The 24,036-nt window shown below is 42.5% G+C and overlaps 1 protein-coding gene across 4 annotated transcripts; it reads left to right on the plus strand.

The window, feature by feature from the left end:
* GSTO2 (glutathione S-transferase omega 2) lies at positions 1–23,544 on the plus strand. 4 transcript variants are annotated; one of them, XM_032423189.1, is made up of 7 exons: positions 1–704; positions 6,085–6,247; positions 6,515–6,623; positions 8,679–8,901; positions 10,064–10,165; positions 21,685–21,791; positions 22,787–23,544. In XM_032423189.1, exons 2-7 carry the CDS (start codon positions 6,217–6,219, stop codon positions 22,944–22,946), a joined length of 732 nt encoding a protein of 243 aa, XP_032279080.1. In that variant the 5' UTR covers positions 1–704; positions 6,085–6,216; the 3' UTR covers positions 22,947–23,544. The 4 variants fall into 4 exon arrangements, with proteins under 4 accessions (XP_032279080.1, XP_032279079.1, XP_032279081.1 ...); XM_032423188.1 differs by having other exon boundaries at positions 6,137–6,247; XM_032423191.1 differs by having other exon boundaries at positions 674–854.
* Positions 23,545–24,036: the final 492 nt, after the last annotated feature.

The following is a 24,036-nucleotide window of genomic DNA, read 5'->3' on the forward strand; positions in this document are numbered from 1 at the left end:
CACCTCACCTCCATGAGAAGAAGGTAGGTCGGAGAACATCATTTCATTCTACAGATGATTTCACCAAGATCCTGAGGTTGTGAGTCCTTAAGATGATGGCAGAAAGATCTGGAGAACACAGCCAGCACACTGCTCTTAGTGTCAAAATCAGGGAGCTGTCGACCGGCCCCATTACACTTTCCTGTACTTATTCTTAAACGTAAGAGCGCATAACAATCACCTAAAGCTCACCGCTGGATTTCCGATATAGTGGGTCTGGGCTGAGCTGCGAAGTCCATATTTGAAACGAGCTCCCCCCCCGCCCCGCCCCATGGTGATGCAGGCGATCTGGGGACCGCACCCTGAGAGGCAGTGAGAACCGGTTGACTTCACAAAAGGCTTCTGGCACGCTACCCTCGGCCGCCACCAACGCCCAGGCTCCGGGCGGACCCATCTCTGCCGCCGTCCGCCTGCCCCACCCTCCAGGCTTGGGTCGGCTGCGGGCGGATTTCAGTCGGATGTAGACCCGGGCGCAGAGGTACCACGGCCAGCCACTACCCGGCTTCCACTTTTGCCAGCCACAGACACTGGGAGGACTTGCGACTTCGGTGTCCGGCAGCCTGTAACGCGACCGCCCATTGGCTCAGCTTAGTACTGCTTGGCCGTGGAGCTTCCAAAGGCTTTAAGGATTGGCTGGAGCTCCAAGCGCCGCGGCCAGTTGGCGGGTAGGATCGCGTTCTAAGGGGCGGGTTCCGCCTGGGCCCCGCCTCCCTCTGCTGCCATCGTCCTCTGCTGCAGCCTCCGCTCCGCATCCGGTTCCGTCAGCTGGGCGCGCGGAGGTCCCTCGGGGCGTCTGTCTTTATCACCTCCACCGGGTGGGTCTGTCCGGTCTGCGAGGCATTGAAAGGGAGAAGGGGTTTGAGGTCAATTCTGGATTTGGGGATTTTTCAGGAATTTCGGGTTTGCCTAACATTTTTAGAAGAAAAATCCAACGACTTATCTTCATCAGAGTTTCATGAAAGATTTTAACATCAAGAAAAGCGCAAGGTCTATAATTTTAAAGACCAGGTCTTTAAAGCGAACCCCTTTAGCTTAAAGAAAAACAAAAACAAAAACAAAAACAAACAAACAAAAAAGAACCTCTAAATTGTTCTTATTTTTCTGATTTGGCTGGAGACAGGTAAAGACCTCGGATCAGGAATTCTCAGCCGTGCATTGGGCGCCACTAGGTTAGCTACATTATAGGGTGCTGGCAGGCAGGGGAATTTGGTCCACGGGAAAGTCCTCACTTTGTGAGTACTTATGGGACTTTCCTGCTACATTCAAATACTAATAAAAATAATGGCTAATGTTACATGCTTGCTAGATAGGGAATGCCTCTCAATCAGTATCTGAAGTAATCCTCCCCAAACCACAGAATGTATTGGTACTATAGCTCTAAATTATGGATGGGAACACCAGGGCATAGAAAATGGTGTATTTCCCAAGGTCACCAAGCTAGCCTGAACTCTTACAGTCATTCAGAGATAGGAGTTTACATATGCTTCCTCCAGGGTCTGTCTTTATTCACTAGCATTTAGAGGTTGAGCCAGGAGAGGATAGTATCCACCTTTATGACACACCACTATTATGTCTGGGATTTAACAGGAAGTGTTGATGTTCCTTTTCCAAACTTAGTGTGTTTTGTTTGATTTTACAAACGTTTGACTTTGGCTGATTTCAGGATCTTGAAAATCCGCCTTTACTCATTCAAATGTTATCATATTAAAATGTTGTAAATTTTTTTCTTTGATCCCCCAAGCTGTAAAGAGAAATAGGAATAGGAAAGCAGAATCCAGTACTTAAAAACAAAGTCTCCTTTGACTCAGTTTTCCCTAATGGGAAGATGAAGTCTCACTTCTGATAACTTTAGTAATCTTATTTGATATATCACAGATGGGGGGGCAGAGGGGAATTGGATAAAGGTGGTCAAAAGGTACACACTTTCAGTTATAAGATAAGTAAGTCCTGGGGATGTAATGTACAATGAGATGACTATATTTAACACTGCTGTATGGTATATTTGAAAGTTGCTAAGTAAGAAAGTAGAACATAAAAGATCTCATGGGGAGAATTTTTTTAATACCTGTATGAGGAGATGGATGTTAACTAAACTTATTGTGGTGATCATTATACAATTTAGGTAAATCAAGTCATTATGCTGTGTATCTTAAACTCATACAGAGCTGTATGTCAATTATATCTCAATAAAAATGAAATTAAAAAGTCCCAAAGGCATTAGAACACAAGATTCCCTATGATCCTAACTTCCTGGAAACAGTCCTGAGTTTGGGCCTATGTGAAAATAGAGCCTTTTGCCTTACTTATCTCACTCTTTGAACTTGGTGAACAATTTTTGAACACCCCAACATAATTTTTCATGTAAATTAGGCTTTTAAAATATTAAGAGGAATGTCCTCTGGTTTCTGTTACTGCCAGAGATTGGTGTGGCAAAAAAAAAAAAAAAAAATTGAAAACTGCAAAATACAAACTCCACTTTCTCTCCTTTTCTCAAAGCGGAGACTTGTGTAATTAGAGTAAAGAAATTATTTCTGCAGTGGCATTCTTTTCCTAGAAAGCTTGAGTCATTATCACCCATGACTGAAGTTTCCTACATTTTCAAAACAGATCTGATTATATTTCAGGTAGCTAGAAATGATTTAGAGCAGGTTTTATATGGTGCTATTACTATTTGTTGTTTTTTTTTTCTTTTTGCTTGAGTGAATCAGTATAATAGAGATATAAACATGATATAATAACATAAGAAAGAGAGTTTGCTTATAGGATTTCAAAAAGGTACACATTGGTTCTTAAAAAGGAAGTAGGGATAAGTTTAAAGGTTGTAATTAAAATCTTTCCAGGGAAACCATAGCATTCAGTGGTAAGATTAAAAACCACATTACTGAAATGTAGCCTGCAGCATTCAACCCATTCAACTGGTATTAAATTGGTAACTGGTGAAATAAGTATTCTGAGTTGAATTTCAATTCTAATGTGCTTGGCAAAGCAGAATTGCAGTGCATTTCATCTTTATAGATACAAAATTGGAGTGCACTATGCTATTAAATGTGTTCTTATTCACTAATATTAGTCCAAGTACACTGAGCTCTTACTGTACTGCTGATGTGCACGATTTCATTCAATATTCAAAACCTATCAAGTAGGTACTATTCGTGTTCTCTTTTTAGAGATGAGGAAGATGAAGGTCCAAGAGGTTAGAGAGCTTGCCTAAGTGCCAAAGCCAGGGTTTAAATATAGTGCCAAGTGAGAATCTTGGCACTATATTTTCTTTCAGAGGAAGAAATGTTTCCATTGTTCTGTCTATTCTTTTGTAACTACACCAAATACACTCCCATTTTAGAACGTGACTTCCCCTACACAGATATACTTTTAATAAATAGTATCTTCCAAATCTTAGAGTTGGTTTCCCTTAAAAGGTGGCAATGAGGAGAAGAAAGTTGGAAATACATTCTTTTCTGGCATAGTAAAAAGGTGATCCAGTAACCTTCCACTTTACAAGTGGAATTCCCAGTTTGTCCATTGCTAATTCTATCATCGTCAATATAGAGCAGGGATGGGCAAACTAAGGCTAGCAGGCCAAATCCGGTCCACTGCTGGGTTTTGTACAGCCCAAGAGCGAAGAATGGTTTTTACATTTTTAAATGGTTTTTTAAAATCAAGAGAAGAACCGTAATTTGTGCCACAGGAAAATTATATGAAATTCACCAAGAGTGAGCCCTCATGAAAACTGTGGACTTTGAGCAATAATGTATCAGTGCAGGCTTGTTGATTGTAAAAATGTATCTCTCTGATGGGGGATGTTGATGGTGGAGGAAGCTGTGTTTGTGTAGGGGTAGTGAGTATATGGGAAATCTCCATATATTCTCAGTTTTGTGGTGAACCTAAAACTGCTCTAAAAAAAAGTCTTTTAAATATATATATAAAATTGAAATTCAGCATCCATAAATAATGTTTTATTGGAACACAGCTACTCCCGCTCATTTATATATTATCTATGGCTGTTTTCACTCTAAAATGTAGAGGTGAGTAGTTGAGACGAGATGGCTGGAAGCCTCAAGTATTTACTATCTCGACTTTTACAGAAAAGTTTGCCCATCTCTGGTATAGATAAGATTCTGGTTGGAGTCCTGCCCCAGGGGTTGAACTTCCAGGCTTCATAATCCTCCCTCTATCTCTTATTAGTTGTGAGGTTTTTGACAGGTGACTTGACCTTGCCAACGTCAGCTTAGTCATCTTTTAAAATGAAATTATAGAATTCTAATAGGACTATTTTAAGGATTAAATGAGTGAATATACATAAAGCACCAAATACGTGTAAATAATCATTTATTTTGATTTTAACAATTTCACATTCCTCTTATGGCCCTCCCCTTTAGAATCTGGATATATTTTCTCTCAGCTCTTTGAAATCTGCTTTCTTTATGTGGGGATACATTTGTCTGCCTGGGAGTCATCTGCTTATCTACCAGAAAATCCCCCATGACATGGTTATGTTTGTTGCTTTCATTTTACCACCCAATTTGTTCTTTTTGATCAAAATTAGCTCCAGAACAGTAGTCATCCTATTACTTTATCTGTCTCCCAAAGCACAAAATTGTTAGCTAGCACGTCAATTTATCTTTTCCAATACCAGATGTCTTGCTGACATATATGCATTTTATTTTCAGAGAACATTTATGCAAACATTTTTGCCATTCTCCAATTCTCATAAAGTGACAACTACTCAAAATCACACGAAGTCACTCTGACTTCGCAAAAAATGTAACTGAGTCACTATTCTGAAGATTTTAAAAGTAGAAAAAATAGAAGTAGAAAAAAATGTTAATCTATTAACCAAGAATTTCTAAATAGATTGGAATTCCAAAGGCCAGCAGTTACCCATTCATAAGTTACATAATTAGGTTCTGTCATTTTAACAAAGCTATTTAGATTCAGCTAACGTATGAGCAGCTATTATGTGCTATATCTTTTCCAGGACTTATATTCTTTCCTCTTCATACTGTTAACCGCCTTTAGAGGTCAAGACAATAAGTCAGGCTTTAGACTCTTAGTTCTTTGACCCCATTAGCTGGTCACTTTGGGCAAATAATTTCATTTTTCTGAGGCTGTTTTCTGTTGTGTAAATTAGGAATAATACTAGCTGCCTGACTGAGTAGTCATGGGAATCAAATAAGGTAGTCGATGGAAATCCTTTAGTGTAAGTGGACATATCATAATTTTCTTTCCTTCTTTACCTGTCAGTCTTATACAATCCATCGACAAACAATTCCCATTTCAACTAAGTCATGTAAAATTAAAGGAGTTATTTTACCACCTGCTGAATTTCAGGATCTCAGCCTATGAGGGTCTGAGCAAAGGCCAGCTACCTCTTTTATCTAAGATAGATGGAAGAGCCATCCAAGTGGCCCCACATTGCTGGGCTGTTGGCCATGTTTTCCATAGCAATCAGAGTTTTCTCTGAAATGTATGCTGGGGCTGAATTTGTTTCTGCCTCTAGGTAAATAATGTTTCTATTAATCACCTGTTTTCCGTAGCTGGAGCAAAATCTCACAAATAGGGCCAGAACTAAGTTGAAGCAAGTGTGGGGTCTAGGGCACAAAGTTTAAGGAGGTACTCACTCTCAGGGTTATGCAAGATCTCAACACTAACAAATTTTTCTTCCTTATCTGCTATATGCTGAGGAAATTTGGCTTTATATAAAACAAATCTTACTCATTATAGGGAGGTTATGTCCCTATAGGGAGATGCAGGAGGAAGGGCTTAAGGCGCGAAAGAAAACATATCATTACCCTGGTCAGGTTTTATTAAACTCCTTTGAAGGACATGCTGGAGTTCAAATGCCCATTCTTCAGGGATTTTTTCATGTGGAGGAGAGACCCCACTGAATGCGCTACCCACGTGTTCAAGGCAAGGGGTTACTTTTCAGGGGTTTCTTGCCCACTCCCAACTCTTAGGCTTCCGAGTCGGGGGATGTGCTCTCTTGGTTAAGGTGTCCTGGCTCCCGTCCCAGATCACTTCCCCTCTGCCTCCTTCGCCACGCTATAGGGCCCCGCCCCCACCCCTGAGCTCAGTCGCTCAAAAATTGAATTTGGGGCAGGAGGGGCGCGCTGGAGCGCGGCTGTCCTCGGAGCCTGCGGCCGCGGCGAACATTCCCAGCTTCGCAGACGCTCGGAGATCATGGAGGATGCGACTAGGGCCTTGGGGAAAGGTGAGCCCCCTCGACAGCGGTCCCCGGACTGGGGGCGCCGCGTGGCTGGGAAAGTTGGCTCTGGAGAGGGGGCTGCTCGGCCTTGGCCCCCAGGCCAGCGCGGCGGGGAGGGATTTGAAGGGAGCCTCTGTACAAAAGCCACATACAAATGGGTCTTCTCGGACGCGGGAGGCGGTGCGCGCGCACTTCTCCTGGGGTCCCGGGGAGGCGAGTGAGCCCCTCTCCCGGTGGGCTTACGGGCCCCTGCCTCCTCCTCTCCCCCCACAGGAAGCCTGCCCCCGGGGCCGGTCCCAGAGGGCCAGATCCGCGTCTACAGCATGAGGTTCTGCCCCTACGCGCACAGGACGCGCCTTGTCCTCCGGGCCAAAGGCATCAGGTGAGAAGCCGGAGGTGAGAAGCCGGAGGCCAGAGCCGCACAGGCGCGCGGGGTGTGCAAAATCCGGGGCGCCCTGCTCAGACTTCAGAGGGGCTCCTTGTGTCCCTTGCTTCTGAGGCAAAGTCAGTAAAGGGTTAGCCAAGGGCGGGCTCTGTAGCGGGCGGTCCTGAACTGCCGAGCTTTCTTCGGAGCCGTGTCTGTGCGTGAAACTTTCAGGACAACTCAGTGCAAACCTAACGGTGCCTCCGGCGAGAAGGCTGCGTGCCACCTCGCTGCCCAAGGCAGGGCACGGCGGAGGCTCCCCAGGCCTTCTCGGCCTGCTGCAGCCTGCGGGCCCGCGCCCCCCGCCCCTTCAGTGCACTTGCACTCGCCTTCTTCATGGCGCTTCCCGCCTCCGACATTTTTGTTTCTCCCTCTTTCCTCCACGCTACCCAGCCCCACTTCCACCGCTCCCCCCGCCCCCAAGGCTGAATGTAAGTTCTTGAGGGTAGGGCTTTTGTCTCTTTTATTCATGAGCTCGAAGAGAGCCTGGTGCAAGGTAGGTGTTTAAACATATTTTTTGAATGAATGAATGAACAGATAGTTCCAAACAATGACATAGAAACGAACTTCGGTCAAGAGGCGTCTTGAAGGTTCTGACATCCTTGAGAAATAGGTACATTTTCTTCCAGAAGGAATTTTGTGAAACCAGCACCTGCAGAGGAGGTCTGGATATGGGAGGCAGAGCCACTTTGCTGGAATAGGGACTGGTGCGGGGGGGGGGGGGGTGCAGCTGGCCTCAAAGCCAAAGTGAGGCTTTTGACTCTTGGAGAGTCCATCCTTTAAGGGATGACTTCAGAGTGTCAGATTCATGTCAGAGAAATACTAATATAGAGACATTTTAAACAAAATTATGTAATTCTGCTTTGTTGAGTGTATATGGAATATAGTTCCAGATTCTTCCTTATTGCTCAAATCTCCTTGGCCCTAAGGTTACCTATTTTAAAATAACAATAGCTTGATGTTTTACCCTTAGTGACAAACTGGTAGCTTAGGAACCAATGTAAATATTTATTTAGGGCAGGGTTTCTCAGCCTTGGCACTGTTGACATTTTGGGCCAGGTAGTTCTTGGTTGTGTGTATATGTGTGTTTGGGTTGGGGTGGGGTGCTGTCCTGTGCATTGTTGGACATTTAGCAGCATCCCTGCCCTCTATCCATTAGCTATGACGACCAAAAAATGTCTCCAGACATTGACTTGTGTCAATGCAGATGGGGCCAGATCACACCCTGTTGAAAACCACTGCTTTAGGATTTAAGACCATCTCCTCAACTGAGCAAAGAACATACCATTTGTTTCCTTTAATCTTTTAAACATAGGTGAGCACCTCTGGTAACTTTATAGGCTTGAGCCTCTAATAATAATTAATAATGAGAAGAATAAGAGGTTATTGATGCTTATGTACCTAGCACTGTCCTAAGCACTTTAGACATACTCACTTATTCAATCCTCACAACAATGCCAAGAGATGGGTACAATTATTATCCCATTTTACAATTAAGGACACTGAGCACAGAGAGGTTAAGGAATTTGGCCAACATCACAAGCTAGACTGTCCAGACCCCAGGCGCTCTGATGCCAGAATTCGAGCTCGTAACTGCTGACATTTGCCATATTCTGTTGTGACCTGTTAATGTCAGATGTGTATTTGCAAGCTCTAAAATGCAGGAGACCCTGTAATGCTGTGGTTGAGTGTGTGCACTCTGAGTCAGACTGCCCGGCTCTCAGCGTGGCTCTGCTGTCTGCTCGAAGTGATAATGGGCAGGAAGTTCAAACTCCTGGAGCCAGGAGTCACAAGGAGCACGTGAGACAAGGCAGAGAAAACATTTACCACATCTTAACTATGTGAATGAGACAATGATGTTGCTATGTATTTTTCTCTGGAAAAACTTAAACTTCGGAAAACTTATTGCAAACTTAAATTTTATAAATTGATTGCTTCTGCGTTCAGGGTGAGTGTCTGCCTGCGTAAGCCTCTCATTCTTGTTCTGTCTTGTTTTTCCCTTTGCTTTTTAAGACATGAAGTTATCAACATTAACCTGAGAAACAAGCCTGAGTGGTACTATACAAAGCACCCTTTTGGCCAAATTCCTGTCCTGGAGAACAGTAAATGTCAGTTGATCTACGAATCTGTCATCGCTTGTGAATACCTGGATGATGCTTATCCTGGGAGAAAGCTGTATCCATATGACCCTTATGAGCGGGCTCGCCAAAAGATGTTATTGGAGTTATTCTATAAGGTATATCCAGTTTTTTAAAAAAGTCACATACACACAGTCCATTTTACTTAGTATGTGTTTCCCAAATGTCAGTTCATTTTTAAAGCTAAATCATTGATCTAATTGTTTTGTTTTAATACTACCTGCATCTTAGGAGGGTAACTAGTATGGAATAATAGTAGGGCTGTCACCTCTAATATTAAAGATTAAAGGCTTGACTCATAGGCTCTTTTCTATTTCAACTAGCAGTCTCAAGTGGTATGGTTATGGCATGGTTATGATGGTGTGACAGGTAGTAGGAACGTTGAAAGAGCTGAAAACTGGTAATGTGTTAAAGGGAATATTTCTAAAGTTTCAGGTAAAAAAATGTTGGGGTGTGAAAAAGGTAATGCATGAAAGGGGACTGCCCTTTATGTGGAGCAACAGTGCCAACTGTCCAGGAAATGTGAGGAAGAGAGAAAAGGGGGTACCTGTTGATAATCCAAGAAAAAATGATGGGGAAATTTTATGATAGTCCTCTTTTTTTTTAAGATTTTATTTATTTATCTGACAGAGAGAGACACAGCGAGAGAGGGAACACAAGCAGGGGGAGTGGGAGAGGGACAAGCAGGCTTCCTGCAGACCAGGGAGCCTGATGCGGGGCTCAATCCCAGGACCCTGGGATCATGACCTGAGCCAAAGGCAGATGCTTAATGGCTGAGCCACCCAGGCGCCCCAATGATAGTTCTCTTTGAAAAGAGATAAAAGGAACTCAGGGGCCTCAATGGCTGACATAGCTTGAGCATTTATGCTGTACCAAGCGCTATCCTACCTGCTTTATACAAGTTAACTCATTTAATGCTCACAAGTGCCCTTTAGGGTGGGTACTGTTATTGTATCCATTTTTCAGATGACAGCACTGAGGCTTAGGGAGGTTAAGTGCCCCGCCTAAGATTGTACAGCATGGAGTACCTGAGCAAGTAAGGAGCACTGGAGAACCACTTTTAAAGCACCCTGTTTTACCATGGTGTCGTGACAGTGGATTTCTGGAGCCACAGGGATGACCCTCTGAGGAGGTGGGGAGCCTGGATGTGGGTGTTGGCCTGTTAAGTTGGAGTGATAAAGCTCTGGCTGCATTTTTAGGCAGAGCAGAGCACAGAGTTTCCTCAGACTTCTCCACTAAGAACCTGTGTTCTCTGATTAGGTCCCACATTTGACCAAGGAGTGTCTGGTAGCATTGAGATGCGGGAGAGAATGCGCTGATCTGAAGCTAGCCCTGCATCAGGAATTCTGCAACCTTGAAGAGGTACAAAGAGGAGCCCCTCTCCTGGTCAGATACAGTGGAAGAAGCAATGCAGGGTCCCTAGCCTGGTCACTCTGATACCCTCTGCTTTCCCAGACTTATTCTTTCTGCTGGTCTTTGATAAGTTCGGCTACTAGTCATCTAATTTTAACTTGTGGGTGCTTGCCCTCCACTCACCTGCTATAAAATTATTCTTGAAAATGTGGCAAGGAAACAATAGCCAAACTAGGGAAAGAGCCCAGATGTCCATCGACAGATGAATGGATAAAGAAGATGTGGTACACACACACACACACACACACACACACACACACACACACACACACACTGGAATATTACTCAGCCATCAAAAAAATGAAACCTTGCCATTTGCAATGACGTGGATGGAACTAGAGGGTATTATGCTAAGTGAAATAACCCAATCAGAGAAAGACAGTTGTCATTTGATTTCACTCATACGTGGAATTTATGAAACAAAACATAGGATCATAGGCAAAAGGAGGGAAAAATAAAACAACATGAAATCAGAGAGGGAGACAAACCACAAGAGACTCTTAATCATAGGAAACAGACTGAGGGTTGCTAGAGGGGAGGGGAGTGGGGGATGGGGTAACTGGGTGATGGACATTAAGGAGGGCACGTGATGTAATGAGCACTGGGTGTTTTATAAGACTGATGAATCACTCAACTCTACCTCTGAAACTAATAATATACTATATGTTAATTAATTGAATTTAAATGAAAAAAATAGTGAAAAAAACCATACATAGCAAATTTTCTTTATCCATCACCCATCATAGGACATTTAGGTTGTTTCCATGTCTTGGCTAGTGTGCATAATGATTCAATAAACATGAGTGTGCAGATATCTCATTTGAGATAATGATTTCATTTCTTTCAGATAATATATCCAGAAGTGGAGTTGCAGGTTCATATGGGTAGTTCTATTTTTAATTTTTTGACAGATCTCCATGATGTTTTCCATTGTGGCTATACCAGTTTATATTCCTGGTATAAATGTATTTATGTCTGAGTTCTCTATTCTGTTCCACTGATCTATGTGTCTGATTTTATGCCACTACCATATTGTGTTTTTTTATTCCATTTATTTTTATCTTCTCTAATTAATTTTGAAACTGTAGTTTCAATGTAAAAAATCTTGCATTTTTATTGTATCTAGTCCTAGATATTTTATTTTTTGATGTTATTGTATATGGAAGTGATTTCTTAATTTTTTTTTTCAGATTTTCCATTGATAGGGTATGGACATGCAACTAATTTTCACATATTGATTTTGTATCCTGCTCTAATATTTATTGTATATTCTTTGGGTTTTTTTCAATATATAAAATCATGTCATTTCCAGAAAAGAAAAGAAAATCTGGCAAGGAAGGGAGAAAGGCATGTGATGAATTTCTTCCTTTCCCTGAGGTACCACATTCCTTAAGGAGCTATGCATGGCTTCTGTACTTTCTGCCAATGAAGCTAAGATTTATATTCATTAGGGATTTTATTTGGCTGTTGGTAAAAGGGACCTACCTACTGTAAACTTATTTTATGAGGCTTTATTTTTTTACACAAAAGAGCCAGAGGTAGTGCAGTTCAGGGTTATTTTGATGGCTTTTTTATAGTTACTAGGGACTGAGGATCTTTCTTTCCATCTGTTCTGTCATCTTTAGTATAAGTCTTTCATCCTCAAAATGACAAAACAGCTGCCGGAACTGCAGCCATCATATCCAAGCTCCAGGTTGCAGAAAGGAGAACAGAGGGAAAAAATGGCAAAGGCCAGGCCCCTTTATTCAAAGGCTTTCCCAGGGGGCACCGGGTGACTCAGTTGGTTGAGAGTCTGCCTTCAGCTGGGGTCATGATCCCACAGTGCTGGGATGGAGCCCCACGTTAGGCTCCCTTCTCAGCAGGGAGTCTGCTTCTCCCTCTGCCCCTCCCCCTGCTCGTGCTCTCTCTCTTTTTCTCTCTCAAATATTAGAATTGTACAGTTGCAGTATTTATAGATGATGAATAATCATCTATAAGAAATGACTCTCAGAAAGAAGAAAAAGAAGCTCTGATTTATACCATTTTCTGATTTCAGTGATGTAAATACTCCTACCAAAGGCTGATTTTGACCTACCAATGCTGTGTCTCTAAGCTCAGGGCTGAGAAGAGATGTGATTGGTGATTGGTCAGCTCCGGCACATCACTGAATAACACATTTCCACTTTATCTTCAGTAGCTGAGTCCTAGAAATAACCTGTTAACTAGCCCAGGTTTAGGTAGCTTTCACTGATGATATTTAAGGACGTCTGAGTGAGTGAGTATTCAGCATTGTTCTAGCAGATTTGAATGTGGTTTTGTCCCATCATTAGCATGAATTATAAATAAAATGTAAGTAATATCAGAATCTGAAACATGCCCATTTAGCTTGAATTATTTGATCCAATCATCTAAATACCAGTATATTGACTCTAGGAGATTCTAGTGAGATAGAAACTTGTCAGAATAATTTTGATAGAGAATGTTCCCTGACTTGTGCAACTCTTTTGCATGGTTTTGTATAATCAGGATTCTGTGAGAGCTGAAAGTGTATTAAATATATGTGGTCTTTCTGAGGGATAAGCAAGTTGAGATACATAATCTTCTGCCATGTTATTCTCAAGCAAAAGGCTCATTTTACCTTTTACAGCCTTAAACCCTGACAGTTTCTTCTTTTGAAGTAAATGCCCTGACTTTAAAATTTTTTCTTAAAAAATAGTTTCATCCAAATTAAAGGTTAACCGTGCTTGTTCTATAACCACATTTTTCTGTAATAGGTTCACAATTCTTTGAGATGCACGACTGCTGTTTTCATGATCAAACCAGCAGCTTCCCTGCTTCCTTTCCTGTTCTGAACATTTTCGTGAGTTTTAAAATGACGGGGAGGCCATTCTGTAACCACGCTTTCTGTTTTCAAACCAACTTTCGAGACTTTACTGAATCAACCTCAGTGGTACTCATCTTTTTAGCTTTATTCTTTTTATAACGTTTGTGATTGATTTCACCATGTCAGAATAGCACTTTGAGCCCACCTTCGTTTTTATCTTTGTGGATTTGAATGTGCCAGACTTTTCAGCAATGCTGCTTCTGTTCCTTCTCCTCCTCCTCCTCCTTCTTTTTGCCCGTGCCCTCATTCTAAATGTTTTCATTGTGGAAGCAGTCAGCTCAAGTACAAGGGCAGTGAAAGACAGGATTCGGCCAGATTTCTCTGATGCTTCAGAATTGTGCTCTAAGTCAGTGTTTCTGTGCATAATGAATTCTGTATTCTGGCTATTGCTTGAGCTCCTGCTAGTCATCAGCAGAACTCAATAAAAGGGAATGAGAAGGGCAGTAACAGAGATAACTCTGGAGAAACGCTGAGGGAGGGACAACCTGCCTAGTAACTTGAGGCCTTCAGCTTGTGGGGTCCACAGGACACTTGGTGTTTTTAATTCTTGGCATTCCCCAGCCTGCCTTGTGGTATCTCCACGCAAAGTTTCCCACCTCGCCCAATTTGATTACGTGGCTTGTGTGTGCTGCTGTTTGCGTGAGGGCGAGTTTGTATAAGTTGTATTTACAACACCCAGGAGCATCTCTAGTTAAATATTTTCTTGATTCAGAATTTCTCCCATAACCTTAATTTTTAACCTGTCCTTTCTCCTCTCCAGAAAGAATACATTTGTGCCCAGTTAGACCATAGTGTCTTGGTTAAGTTTTGCTATTTCTCTTTTTTAATTTTTATTAACTTCAATAATGAAATTATTTATATGTTGCTTGGTTGTTTCTCTTTTGATGTTACTAGGACAGGAAGGAAAGAAAGTTTATATCTGGCTAACTGTTCACTGAAAATAATTTTCTATAGCCTTTTGTGTATGGCAAATGATTTATAAGCAAAATTTATCTTGTTATCAATTAACTTACCATGTCTACAAACTAAATTCATTGCTACTAGCTATTTTTTATAACAGCTTTATTGACATAATTCACATACCACAAATTCACCCTTTTCACGTGTGCAGTTCGTGGTTTTTAGTGTATTTACATAGTTGTGCAACCATCACCACTAGTTAATTCTAGAACATTTCATCATCTTAAAAAGAAATCCCTTAGTCATTAGCATTGGCTTCCCATTTCTTCAAAACCTTCCCAGCCATAGGCAACCACTAATTTACTTTTCATCTTTATGAATTTACCTGTTCTAGACATTTCATGTAAATGGAAACATAAAATGTTAGCCTTTCATGACCTTCTTTTACTTAACATAATGTTTTCGAGGTTCATCTTTTATTCCTTTTTGTGGCTGAAAAGTATTGCATTGCATGGATATACCATATTTTGTTTATCCATCAGTTGATGGACACTTGGGTTGTTTCCACTTTTTAGCTACTACAGGTAATGCTGCTGTGAGCATTTATGAGCAAGTTTTTGTGTTGGACCCATGTTGTCAATTCTCTGGGGTTTGCTAGCTGATCTAGCCTATCTACTAATACGCCATTTTTAGTTGTAACCACCATCCTTCCACACCAGGGAACTGATTATCCTCTATTGACAGAGGCTGACTGGGTGGTTTTAGTGCTCTTGCTACTTCGGTAACTTCACCCATTGTCCACTTCTGACAGCTGCTTTCTAGGTAAACTAATATTTGCTGTATTTCTGTTAATAGCCTCCCACTATACCATCTAGCACCATGTAAATAATAGAATAATGATTATTCCTATTATCTAGAGATTAATTTTACTCTTCTCCAATTGTAAAGAAATACTTGTTCTTTAGAGAGAATTTGGAAAATACAGAAAAATATAGAAATGCAGACAAAAAAATCCATAATCCCACTACCCAGAAACAACTACTGGTTGGACTTTTTGTTTTGGACATTTGGACATTTTGGACTGTTTGTTTCCTGTCCTTTTCTGCTATGTATATTTTCATGTAGTTAAAATTGTACTGTATATGGAACTAGGTTTCCATTATGATGTAAGGATCTTCCCATGTTTCTATAAACTCTGTAAATACTTGTTTATATGTCTTGAGCATTTATTAGAGAAGCATTATTTATGAGGGTGAAAAATTATAAACCTTAACATACATCAGACGGGGAATGGTTAGATAAATTATGTTCATCTTGTGGAATTCTGTACAGCAGTTTAAAATGGATGAGGTAGATCCATGTGTACTGACATGGAAAGATTGCCTAGAAATATTTAAGTGACTTACATAGTAATGCAGATGGCATGATCCCATTTTTGTAGAAGAAGACAAATGTACATATGTGTACATATACATGTAAATAAATGTCCAGAAGAATGCCTAGAGAGATACCCCTGGCCCTCCTAAGAGAAGCTGCTACTGGGAAAGGGGTGAGTACGGGGATAGGAAAGAAAAGTGGGTAAAAGCAGTGATGGGGAAGGGCAGGTCTTTGCCATTTAAACTGCTTTCTATCATTTGAATTTTTTTCAAATAATGAGAATGTGTTTCTGTATTATGTGTGTAATCATTAAAAATAGAAAAAAAATCACTTTCATTCTACATAATTTGCCATGTGTATAAACCGGAGTTATTTTATCCAGCACCCCCATCAGGAATATTTAGATTGTTTCTAGTCATTTACCATTGTGAATGGTGCTGCAAGAAACGGCAGCTTTTTTTTTGCATAAAAAACATTTTCTCTATTTGAGAATGTCCTTGGGTCAGATTTCCAGGAATGGAATCACCAGATCAAAGGGTATGAACATTAAGAGGCTTGAGCTGTGTGCCTGCTAAATTGCTTCCCCAAAGCCTTGTGCTGTTTGCTCCCGACCAGCAGTATATAAAAATTCTCTTTGCACGTCCACTTTTCACTGTGGAGAGATTTTATTAAAGAAGATATTTGTCTGCTTTGGAGAGAAGCAGTAGTTTTTCACTGTTGACCTAATTTGTATTTCTTTGATTGCTAGTGAAGTAGAAGATTTTCCCCCCAAGTATGCCACCTCTTTGTGTTTTGTTTGTGAAAATGGTCTGTTACCCATCTATCAAGAGCTTCCTGATTTCCCTTGTTGATTTGTAAAAGTTCCCCTTAATGAGGTCCTTATATATAAAGGATATTTGCCTGTTTTTCAAAAACACTTGTTTTTTGTTTCTTTTGTTTTTAACTTTTAGTCTGGCTTATCTTATTTATACTTAATAGAAATACAACATTTAGCAATATTGTGCTATATAGGTCTTTCCTGTTGTGATTTCTCCCACAGCTTTTATGAGTAAGAAGTCATCTTACCCGTTAGGGGAAATTAAAAACATCCATTTATATTTTCATCCACCACCCATCACTTCAAAGATACTTGACTTGTCAAGCGTTGGCCTACTAGCTTCCCCCTCTACTACTATACACATATATTTTGACAAAAGAAGTAAGTCCATTAAAAGGATTCCAGCATAGAATTTTCAGGATGATGAATGGATAAAGAAGATGTGGTATATATATACAATGGAATATTATGCAGCCATCAAAAGGAATGAAATCTTGCCATTTGCAACAACGTGGATGGAACTGGAGGGTATTATGCTGAGCGAAATAAGTCAATCAGAGAAAGACATGTATCATATGACCTCACTGATATGAGGAATTCTTAATCTCAGGAAATAAACTGAGGGTTGCTGGAGTGGGGGGTGGGGTGGGAGGGATGGGGTGGCTGGGTGATAGACATTGGGGAGGGTATGTGCTATGGTGAGCGCTGTGAATTGTGCAAGACTGTTGAATCACAGATCTGTACCTCTGAAACAAATAATGCAATATATGTTAAGAAAAAAAAAAAAGAAGATAGCAGGAGGGGAAGAATGAAGGGGGGGAAATCGGAGGGGGAGACGAACCATGAGAGATGATGGACTCTGAAAAACAAACAGGGTTCTAGAGGGGAGGGGGGTGGGAGGATGGGTTAGCCTGGTGATGGGTATTGAGGAGGGCACGTTCTGCATGGAGCACTGGGTGTTATGCACAAACAATGAATCATGGAACACTACATCAAAAACTAATGATGTAATGTATGGTGATTAACATAACAATAAAAAAATTAAAAAAAAAAAAGAATTTTCAGGATGGTCCTTTAAGCCCCAAAGGTTGACAAATTGCATTCTGAATCTTCATAGGGGACTCTAGGTCATAACTGATGAACAGCAGGAGGGGCGTGTTCTGTTCCAGACCCTACGTCTGAGGCTTCGTTCCAGAGGAGAAATGGTTTTTATATGTACTCCAAGTTTGTTTCTATTACCGTTGGTTCATTTTACAGGGAATCAGTTCATTCTCGTTAGCTCAACCTCAGCTGCACTTCGGTGTAACAGGAACCTGAAATTTGAAATCTTGAGAACCCTCTCTTACTTTTATGGACTCAGGATTTCTGCGCTGGAGTTGAGTACTTTTCTGCTGCTTCTGGAGAAGGGCCTGCCTTGCTCATGTATCGGCAGGTGGTTTTGTGTCCTTTGGGGGTGGGGGGTGGATTCTGCTTCTTAGGAACCGTTTCCATGAAGAAAAAGGTCTTTCTTTGTTCTCCAGCAAGGACAGCCAACGCCGCTGCAAGCCACCGGGCTGTCTGTCCTTGCCGGCAATGGCAGGGTGCAGGGCAGGGACCTCTCAAGGTTAAGCACAGTTAGTGAAGCTGATCCCAGGCTTCACTACCCAGGACTCTAGATGGAAGCTTTTCAGAATGCCTCGTGTGAAGAAGTCTGGGATTTGCTTCTCTTTATGATCTTGCTTCTCTCTCCAAAACCTTACAGATTTCTCTTACCTCCTTCCTTGGTGAACCTCGCGGGGGAGCCACGGCCAGGGCGCCTCACCATCGACGGCCACAAGGGGGAGCCCGACGCGCTTCTTCCTTCCACCGGCTCTCTCGCGCGAACCTCTCTTGGGTCCTCCTGGGGGAGCCCGAGAGGCCCTCGAAGAAGACCAGGGCCTCTTCCATCCGGGCTTTTTCACGTTCAGGGGGTGGGAATCCTACTGTCTTATTTTACTATTTATCCTAAAATCTGTCAGAGTAGCTAATTGGCTGTAAGCAAGCGACTGAGTTTAAACTGAGAACACAGGAGAACTATTTATTAGTAAAGTTGCCTGAAGACGTTATCAATGGAATAGAACAGGAGGGAGAGAATTTTGTAAAAATGTTAGTTTTGGTAATCTCTACCCACAACGTGGGGCGTGAACTCACAACCGTGAGATCGAGAGTCCCGTGCTCAGCAGACTGAGCCAGCCAGGCATCCCAGGAGAGAATTTTGATAAGGTTTTTTGTTTGTCTGTTTTTGTTTTTGTTTTTTGTTTGTTTGTTTTGTTTGTTAGTTTTTTACCGTGATTTGTGTCTCATCTCCCAGTGGGGTAGGTGCTCTGGCAAAGCCCCTGTTTGAGAGAGAAAATAGGACTGAGGAGGGAGTTCTTACGGGGAAGCTCACAGCGGAAGCCTTGGCTCCAGAGGGGCAGGGCTTTCCGAGTTTGCCCATTCTCAGCTTTTTGCTGATACTTAAATTTAAAGAACAAAGAATTCACAAGCGACTTGGCGAAGCTGCTGTGACTAGAGTCCTATACTTACGTATTTGAAGTTCAGCGACACAAGGGCTGGTTCTGGTCTGGGAACAAGGAGAATGCTGTTCTCGTCTTCGCTCTGCGCTACCCAGAGAGCTCCTTTAACTCCCTGGGACTGTTTGCTCTCCTGAAAATGAGAGTCTGTGCTTCCACCTGAGAGGCAAGAATCAGTCTCACCGGTATGTTTTCCTCTCCCCTTCAGCAGCCAGGAAACTCAAGTCAAATTCAAAACTTTATTTAAGGAACTCTGCGGGACCCCGGGCTTGATATCTTGATGTCATTTTCCTTCCTTGTTTTGACCCTCTGTTCTAACTTTTGTTTTCTCTGATCTTAGCGTTTTATTATTTTCCATGGTTAATATTTTATGGTACACTTTTTTTTTTTTTTTTTTTTACACTGCATCTCTAATCCCTTGTGTAATGAGCATGGTGTAAATAAATGGTAAAACGGGAGGGGAGTCCCACTAGAGGAGTTCCGGTGACCCCTCCCAAACTGATGTTCTGTGATTCTCAAGGGAAAGGCCACTGCACAGGTCTGGAGGGTTATCAGGTTCACATGGAAGGGAGCGCTCCCACTGAGGGTCTCAAAGATTTCAAGAGGGGCGCCTGGGTGGCTCAGTGGGTTAAGCGTCTGCCTTCGGCTCAGGTCATGATCCCGGGGTCCTGGAATTGAACCCCGCATCGGGCTCCCTGCTCCACGCTTGTCCCTGTCTTTCTGCCCCTCCCCCTCTGCTTGTGCTCTGTCTCTGGCTTTCTCTCTCTCAAATAAATAAATAAAATCTTAAAACAAAGAAGAAAGTCCGAGGGACTGTGTGTATTTTGGGGTTGGGAGGGGCTGGCAGAGGGTAAGTGAGGTCTAGTCCATTCCATGTCTATGCTCATCTTGACTTTTTATTGTACCGTGTACTTTGATAGGGCTTGAATTACTTTGAGTGTTTATATAAGAATTAATTGTATCTATAACATGTATATTAAAGACATACTCCTACTTTGAGTAAATAAAAAGCTTTAAAAGTATATACTAAATAAATATCAATTACTAAGCAGTTATCCATTTTCAAAATATCACTTTACCAAAGGACCTATCATGGGTTCCAATAAATGTCCATATATGATTTGTTTTGACAAGGACTTTCCCAAGAACACTGCTGCTCTGTAAACAGAAGAGCTTTACTTGCTCCAGGGTTGGTTGATTTAGATTTCATTCTGATTTGTGCCCTGAAAGCCAATAATAAGCTGGAGATATATGTCTTGAAGCCAGTGGTAAAAGCTTGGGTAATTATTATCCATTCGTGAACATAAAGAAGATTTGCTGCTGTCTGGAATCCATAAAAACTGAACAATTTGTTCCTTTCTGATGTAAGTCAGATCTGTTTTCCTTATGCCTTAAAATAGCCTCTGTTTTGAGTTTTGAGCCAGATTCAGGTGGTTTAGTACCATCCTGTTAGTTTTCTTGAACAAAGTGACGCTACCTAAAATTTTTTCAGACTTCCAGGACACTAGTGGAACTCCCCCATGCCATATTGGGGGATAATGAAAACTTGGACTTTAGGGCAACAAGATTTGCTTTCTCTTCTGAGAAGGGTGGCAGGTGCGGGATCCCATCGATCTTTTCTGTCAGAGATGCATCTGCCCTCTGTAGATGTAAGCTTTGGACGTCTCTTTGCTTTCTCATTGTAAGAGCTTATGTTTACTCATGCATGATTACGTCACTCCTCACCATAACCTCTGAGGTGGGCACTAACTTACCACCATTGTACAGATGAGAAAGTGAGGCTTGGAGGAGGAGGTAGGTAGGTAAGTTGTCTGGGATTCCATATTGAATAGGAAGTGGAGCCTAGCATAGGACCAGGTTTGCCTGCTCCTGAGCTGACGTTCTTAACTACAACTGTAGACTACATCGGAGAGTTCATAAGCTGGAGTACGGATGATAGAGATAGGAATACAGAAATCCAGATAAAGGATATAGGAATCTGGCTCTCTAGCTATAGGGAAGTATGTAGTTGATTATGAGTTATATGGGTCAAAGAGAGTTGTTTGCTTGATTTAGTTAGGTAATTGGCACTATACTTTTCTCTTTGGAAAAGACCTGGCTCAACAATAACCTCTCCTAGGCATTTTTGCTTGGAAAATTTTCAACTACTTTTTTTTTTTTTTTTTTTTTACTGTATTTTGGCTATCTGTTAAGAGTTTATCTGTTTGCTTTACACTTTACAGTCTGTCTGGGTAAATCTGTCCCATTTGGTAATGAGAAATTCTATTTTAATGTAAAAAGTTGATAGTGTTGAGTGGCCAAAAAGTGTCAACAAGTTCGAAGAGCTCAAATAAAAAAAGAAAATATGATATAAAGACAGTGTTGAGATTTGAGGGAATCCACTAAATAGCATTTGCTCTTTCCTGCGTTAGTTTTGAATCGAGAAATAAGTCTAAAGAGGAAGACATATGGAGACCGTGGTATCCCCTTAATTATGGATAAAGTGGGTCCTGGAGAATGGGGATCACAACTGCAGCAAATAGGGTTGCTAACGAGGTCGCCTCCCTCTCAGTCATGGGCTGGTGTGGGGCAGGGCCCCTGTCTCCTGGGACTGAGCTCCTCCATGGAAAGCTTAGCACTCGGAGGAACCTGTTCCAGGCTAAGAGGTCGGGGCTACGCTCCTTCTGCCTGGGTTTTCCTCCAGATTCCCTAGTCAGATGAGCCACTCCCTGGGTTTTCCTCCAGATTCCCTAGTCAGATGAGCCACTCCGTTGCTCCAGTGTTGAAAGGGGGGAAGGGCTGAGCGTGGCTGGGAGTTTGGCCCTAACGGAAGTGGAAGAAACCTCAGGAAAAGGGCAGACGCATCGTGTAACAAATTGGAAGGAGAATCAGAGCCTTGGTTCTCCCTCTTTGGGAATCAATTTGATATTTGTATTTAGCATCTCTAAATATGCCAGCAGGTAAGTAAATTAACTTGCTTTTGTTCTGTTTAAACTTTTAGATTCTTGGCTATCAGAACACCATCTTCTTTGGTGGAGACTGTATATCCATGATTGATTACCTCTTTTGGCCCTGGTTTGAGCGACTGGATGTATATGGAATCGCCGAGTAAGACCTTTGGCTATGGGGTTGATTGGGTAACAAACAGAATGGCCAGCCATTCACCGTGGAAATGTAGGGATGTTTAAAGTAGAAGAAATTCCCCGGTGCACTCTGGGAGACCGTGTAGGGTTCCCAGGCAGAACACGGGCTTTGTTCCCATGATGCTCAGAGACGTTGAACTTATGTGGGCACCTGCTCTCCTCCCAGCCAGTCACAGGGTGGGTGCCGGACAATTCTGGTGCTGGGGAACCGGCTCCTGCCGAGAAAGAACTACATTATACCCTCACAATGTGTGGGCCTGAACCCACCCAGCAGGGCTCTCCCGCATCTCCCACTTTGGCTGTCTCCGAAGGAAGGTCAGATAGAACATATTTAGATATTTTAAACTATGTCTCAACATAAACATGACCAAAACCTGTCTCATCTGGGGATGGAACACCAAACCATGGCCCGGGAACCCTCCCCTCCCAGATTTCCCACTAACCAGTTGTACCATCTTGAGCGAGTCACTCGTATATCCTGGACCTCCATTTCCCGATCCATCTTTGAAAGGGCTTGGTCAGCTCCATTATTTCAAGGTTTGATGATGGTTTTGCTGATTTTTAAAAAGTGTTTTTGGGAACTACTTGTCTTTACTTTTTTCAAACTCCCTACAGTAAAAATCTAAGAATGACAGGGGGTTGTCTTTTTGTGGGTAAACAGTGAAGCACACACACTTTATTTCCCCAGAGCAGGCAGTCCACAGGTATTTTAACGGTGTTGTTTAATGGTGTTGTTAAAAGCAACAACAACTTCTGTAATTCAAAACACACACAACTGTTCCCAAAATAAGATTTTCCTCCTATATATGATCACGATCAGTTGATAATAAGGTAACTAAGATAACTTTACGGCCCAAATAAACCAACCTTTTGTGTCTTGTAACTCTAAAAAGCAATGCATGCCACATTTCCCGATGGCCTCCCTTTGAGACGAGCTGACGCTTCTTTCCTGTCCTGCAGCTGTTTGAACCACACGCCAGCACTTCGGCTCTGGACAGCGGCCATGAAGCAGGACCCCACAGTGTGTGCTCTTCTCATAGATAAGAACATTTTCTTGGGCTTCTTGAATCTTTATTTTCAGAACAACCCTGATGCCTTTGACTATGGGCTAACTTGCTGAGCCTCAGTCCACCCCTTCACCATCCAGAATTCCCAAGCATGTCGTGACTGTGCATCAGGAATTGTTTTGGTGGGTCAGACAATCTCTGTTCGTTTTCTTTGAGGTTCCCAATAAACGTGGAGACAGAAAATGTATTCTTTCTGATAATCCATTTGTGTGACTCTTCTGGCCCATACCTTCTAATGATTCTCTAGAAATCTCTAGTGCCCAGTGCTAATGTCCAAGCACGTTTGGGAGCCTGGGAGCCTGTGTGCCTCCTGGCTCCTTGGCCTTTGGCCCAGTTTGACCTCCAGATTATTGGTGCTGACGCTGATGTGGGGGGTTCAAGGCCTGCCCATCAGTGATGTTCATCACCACAGACTGGCACCGTCCACAACCTCCCTGGTGAGCTGGAAAGCTAGAGAAGAGGAGGAAGAAGAAAACACTCCAGGCCCAAATCCTCTCCATTTGGCACACGAGAGCTGCTGTCCACATGGGCATGCATGAGTGTCATTCACGTTCCCACTTTGGCGTGGGCCTGGGAGACACCGAGGGTCTTATGACTGAAAGAATTCCAAAGCAGGAAATGAAACACCCATTTGTCCGCCCGGACTAATGACGTCAGGATTTTCACCGGTGCTGTCAGGGCTCGGGATGGCTCACAAAATGTTCTACAGCCGACATCCTGCCTTAAAAAAATAAACATGCCCCAAACCCAGTCACAGGCAAAGGTCACTTTGTTGGATTTGCGTCACACACACTTTCAATTTGTCCCAACAAATGCCTCTGGTTGCCGGCTGTGCACCAAGCCCTGGGCCCCGGGGGAAGGGGGGGAAGGGGGGGAGACAGAAACGCAAGAGCCCCTGGTCATTCCACTCATCTTGGTTGAGGTTTGAAACTTAGTGCTTTGGAGCTGCTTGTCTTGGCCCCATGTGGCTCTGCCCGGCATTGCTCACCACTGACGGTGACAAAGATCCCAGGAGGGTGGCCGGGGGTGCTGGCAGGTACCCGAGCCTGGAGGCCTCTATCACTTACCCCGTAGGAGTGGGACGGGCCTGTCCAATGCCATCTTATCTCAGGGTCTCGGGATCAAAAGCCTGTGATCATTTCA

This window comes from Phoca vitulina, unplaced genomic scaffold (genome assembly GCF_004348235.1).
Source record: "Phoca vitulina isolate PV1807 unplaced genomic scaffold, GSC_HSeal_1.0 scaffold28, whole genome shotgun sequence".
In the NCBI taxonomy this organism is placed as follows: Eukaryota; Metazoa; Chordata; class Mammalia; order Carnivora; family Phocidae; genus Phoca; species Phoca vitulina.

What these genes read in the sequence shown, in the direction of transcription:
- GSTO2 (XM_032423189.1), top strand. Translation starts at nt 6,217, where the DNA reads ATGGAGGATGCGACTAGGGCCTTGGGGAAAG. An exon ending in CTCCGGGCCAAAGGCATCAG is followed by an intron (nt 6,624 to 8,678) that starts GTGAGAAGCCGG and finishes TTGCTTTTTAAG; the next exon opens with ACATGAAGTTATCAACATTA. An exon ending in TATTGGAGTTATTCTATAAG is followed by an intron (nt 8,902 to 10,063) that starts GTATATCCAGTT and finishes TTCTCTGATTAG; the next exon opens with GTCCCACATTTGACCAAGGA.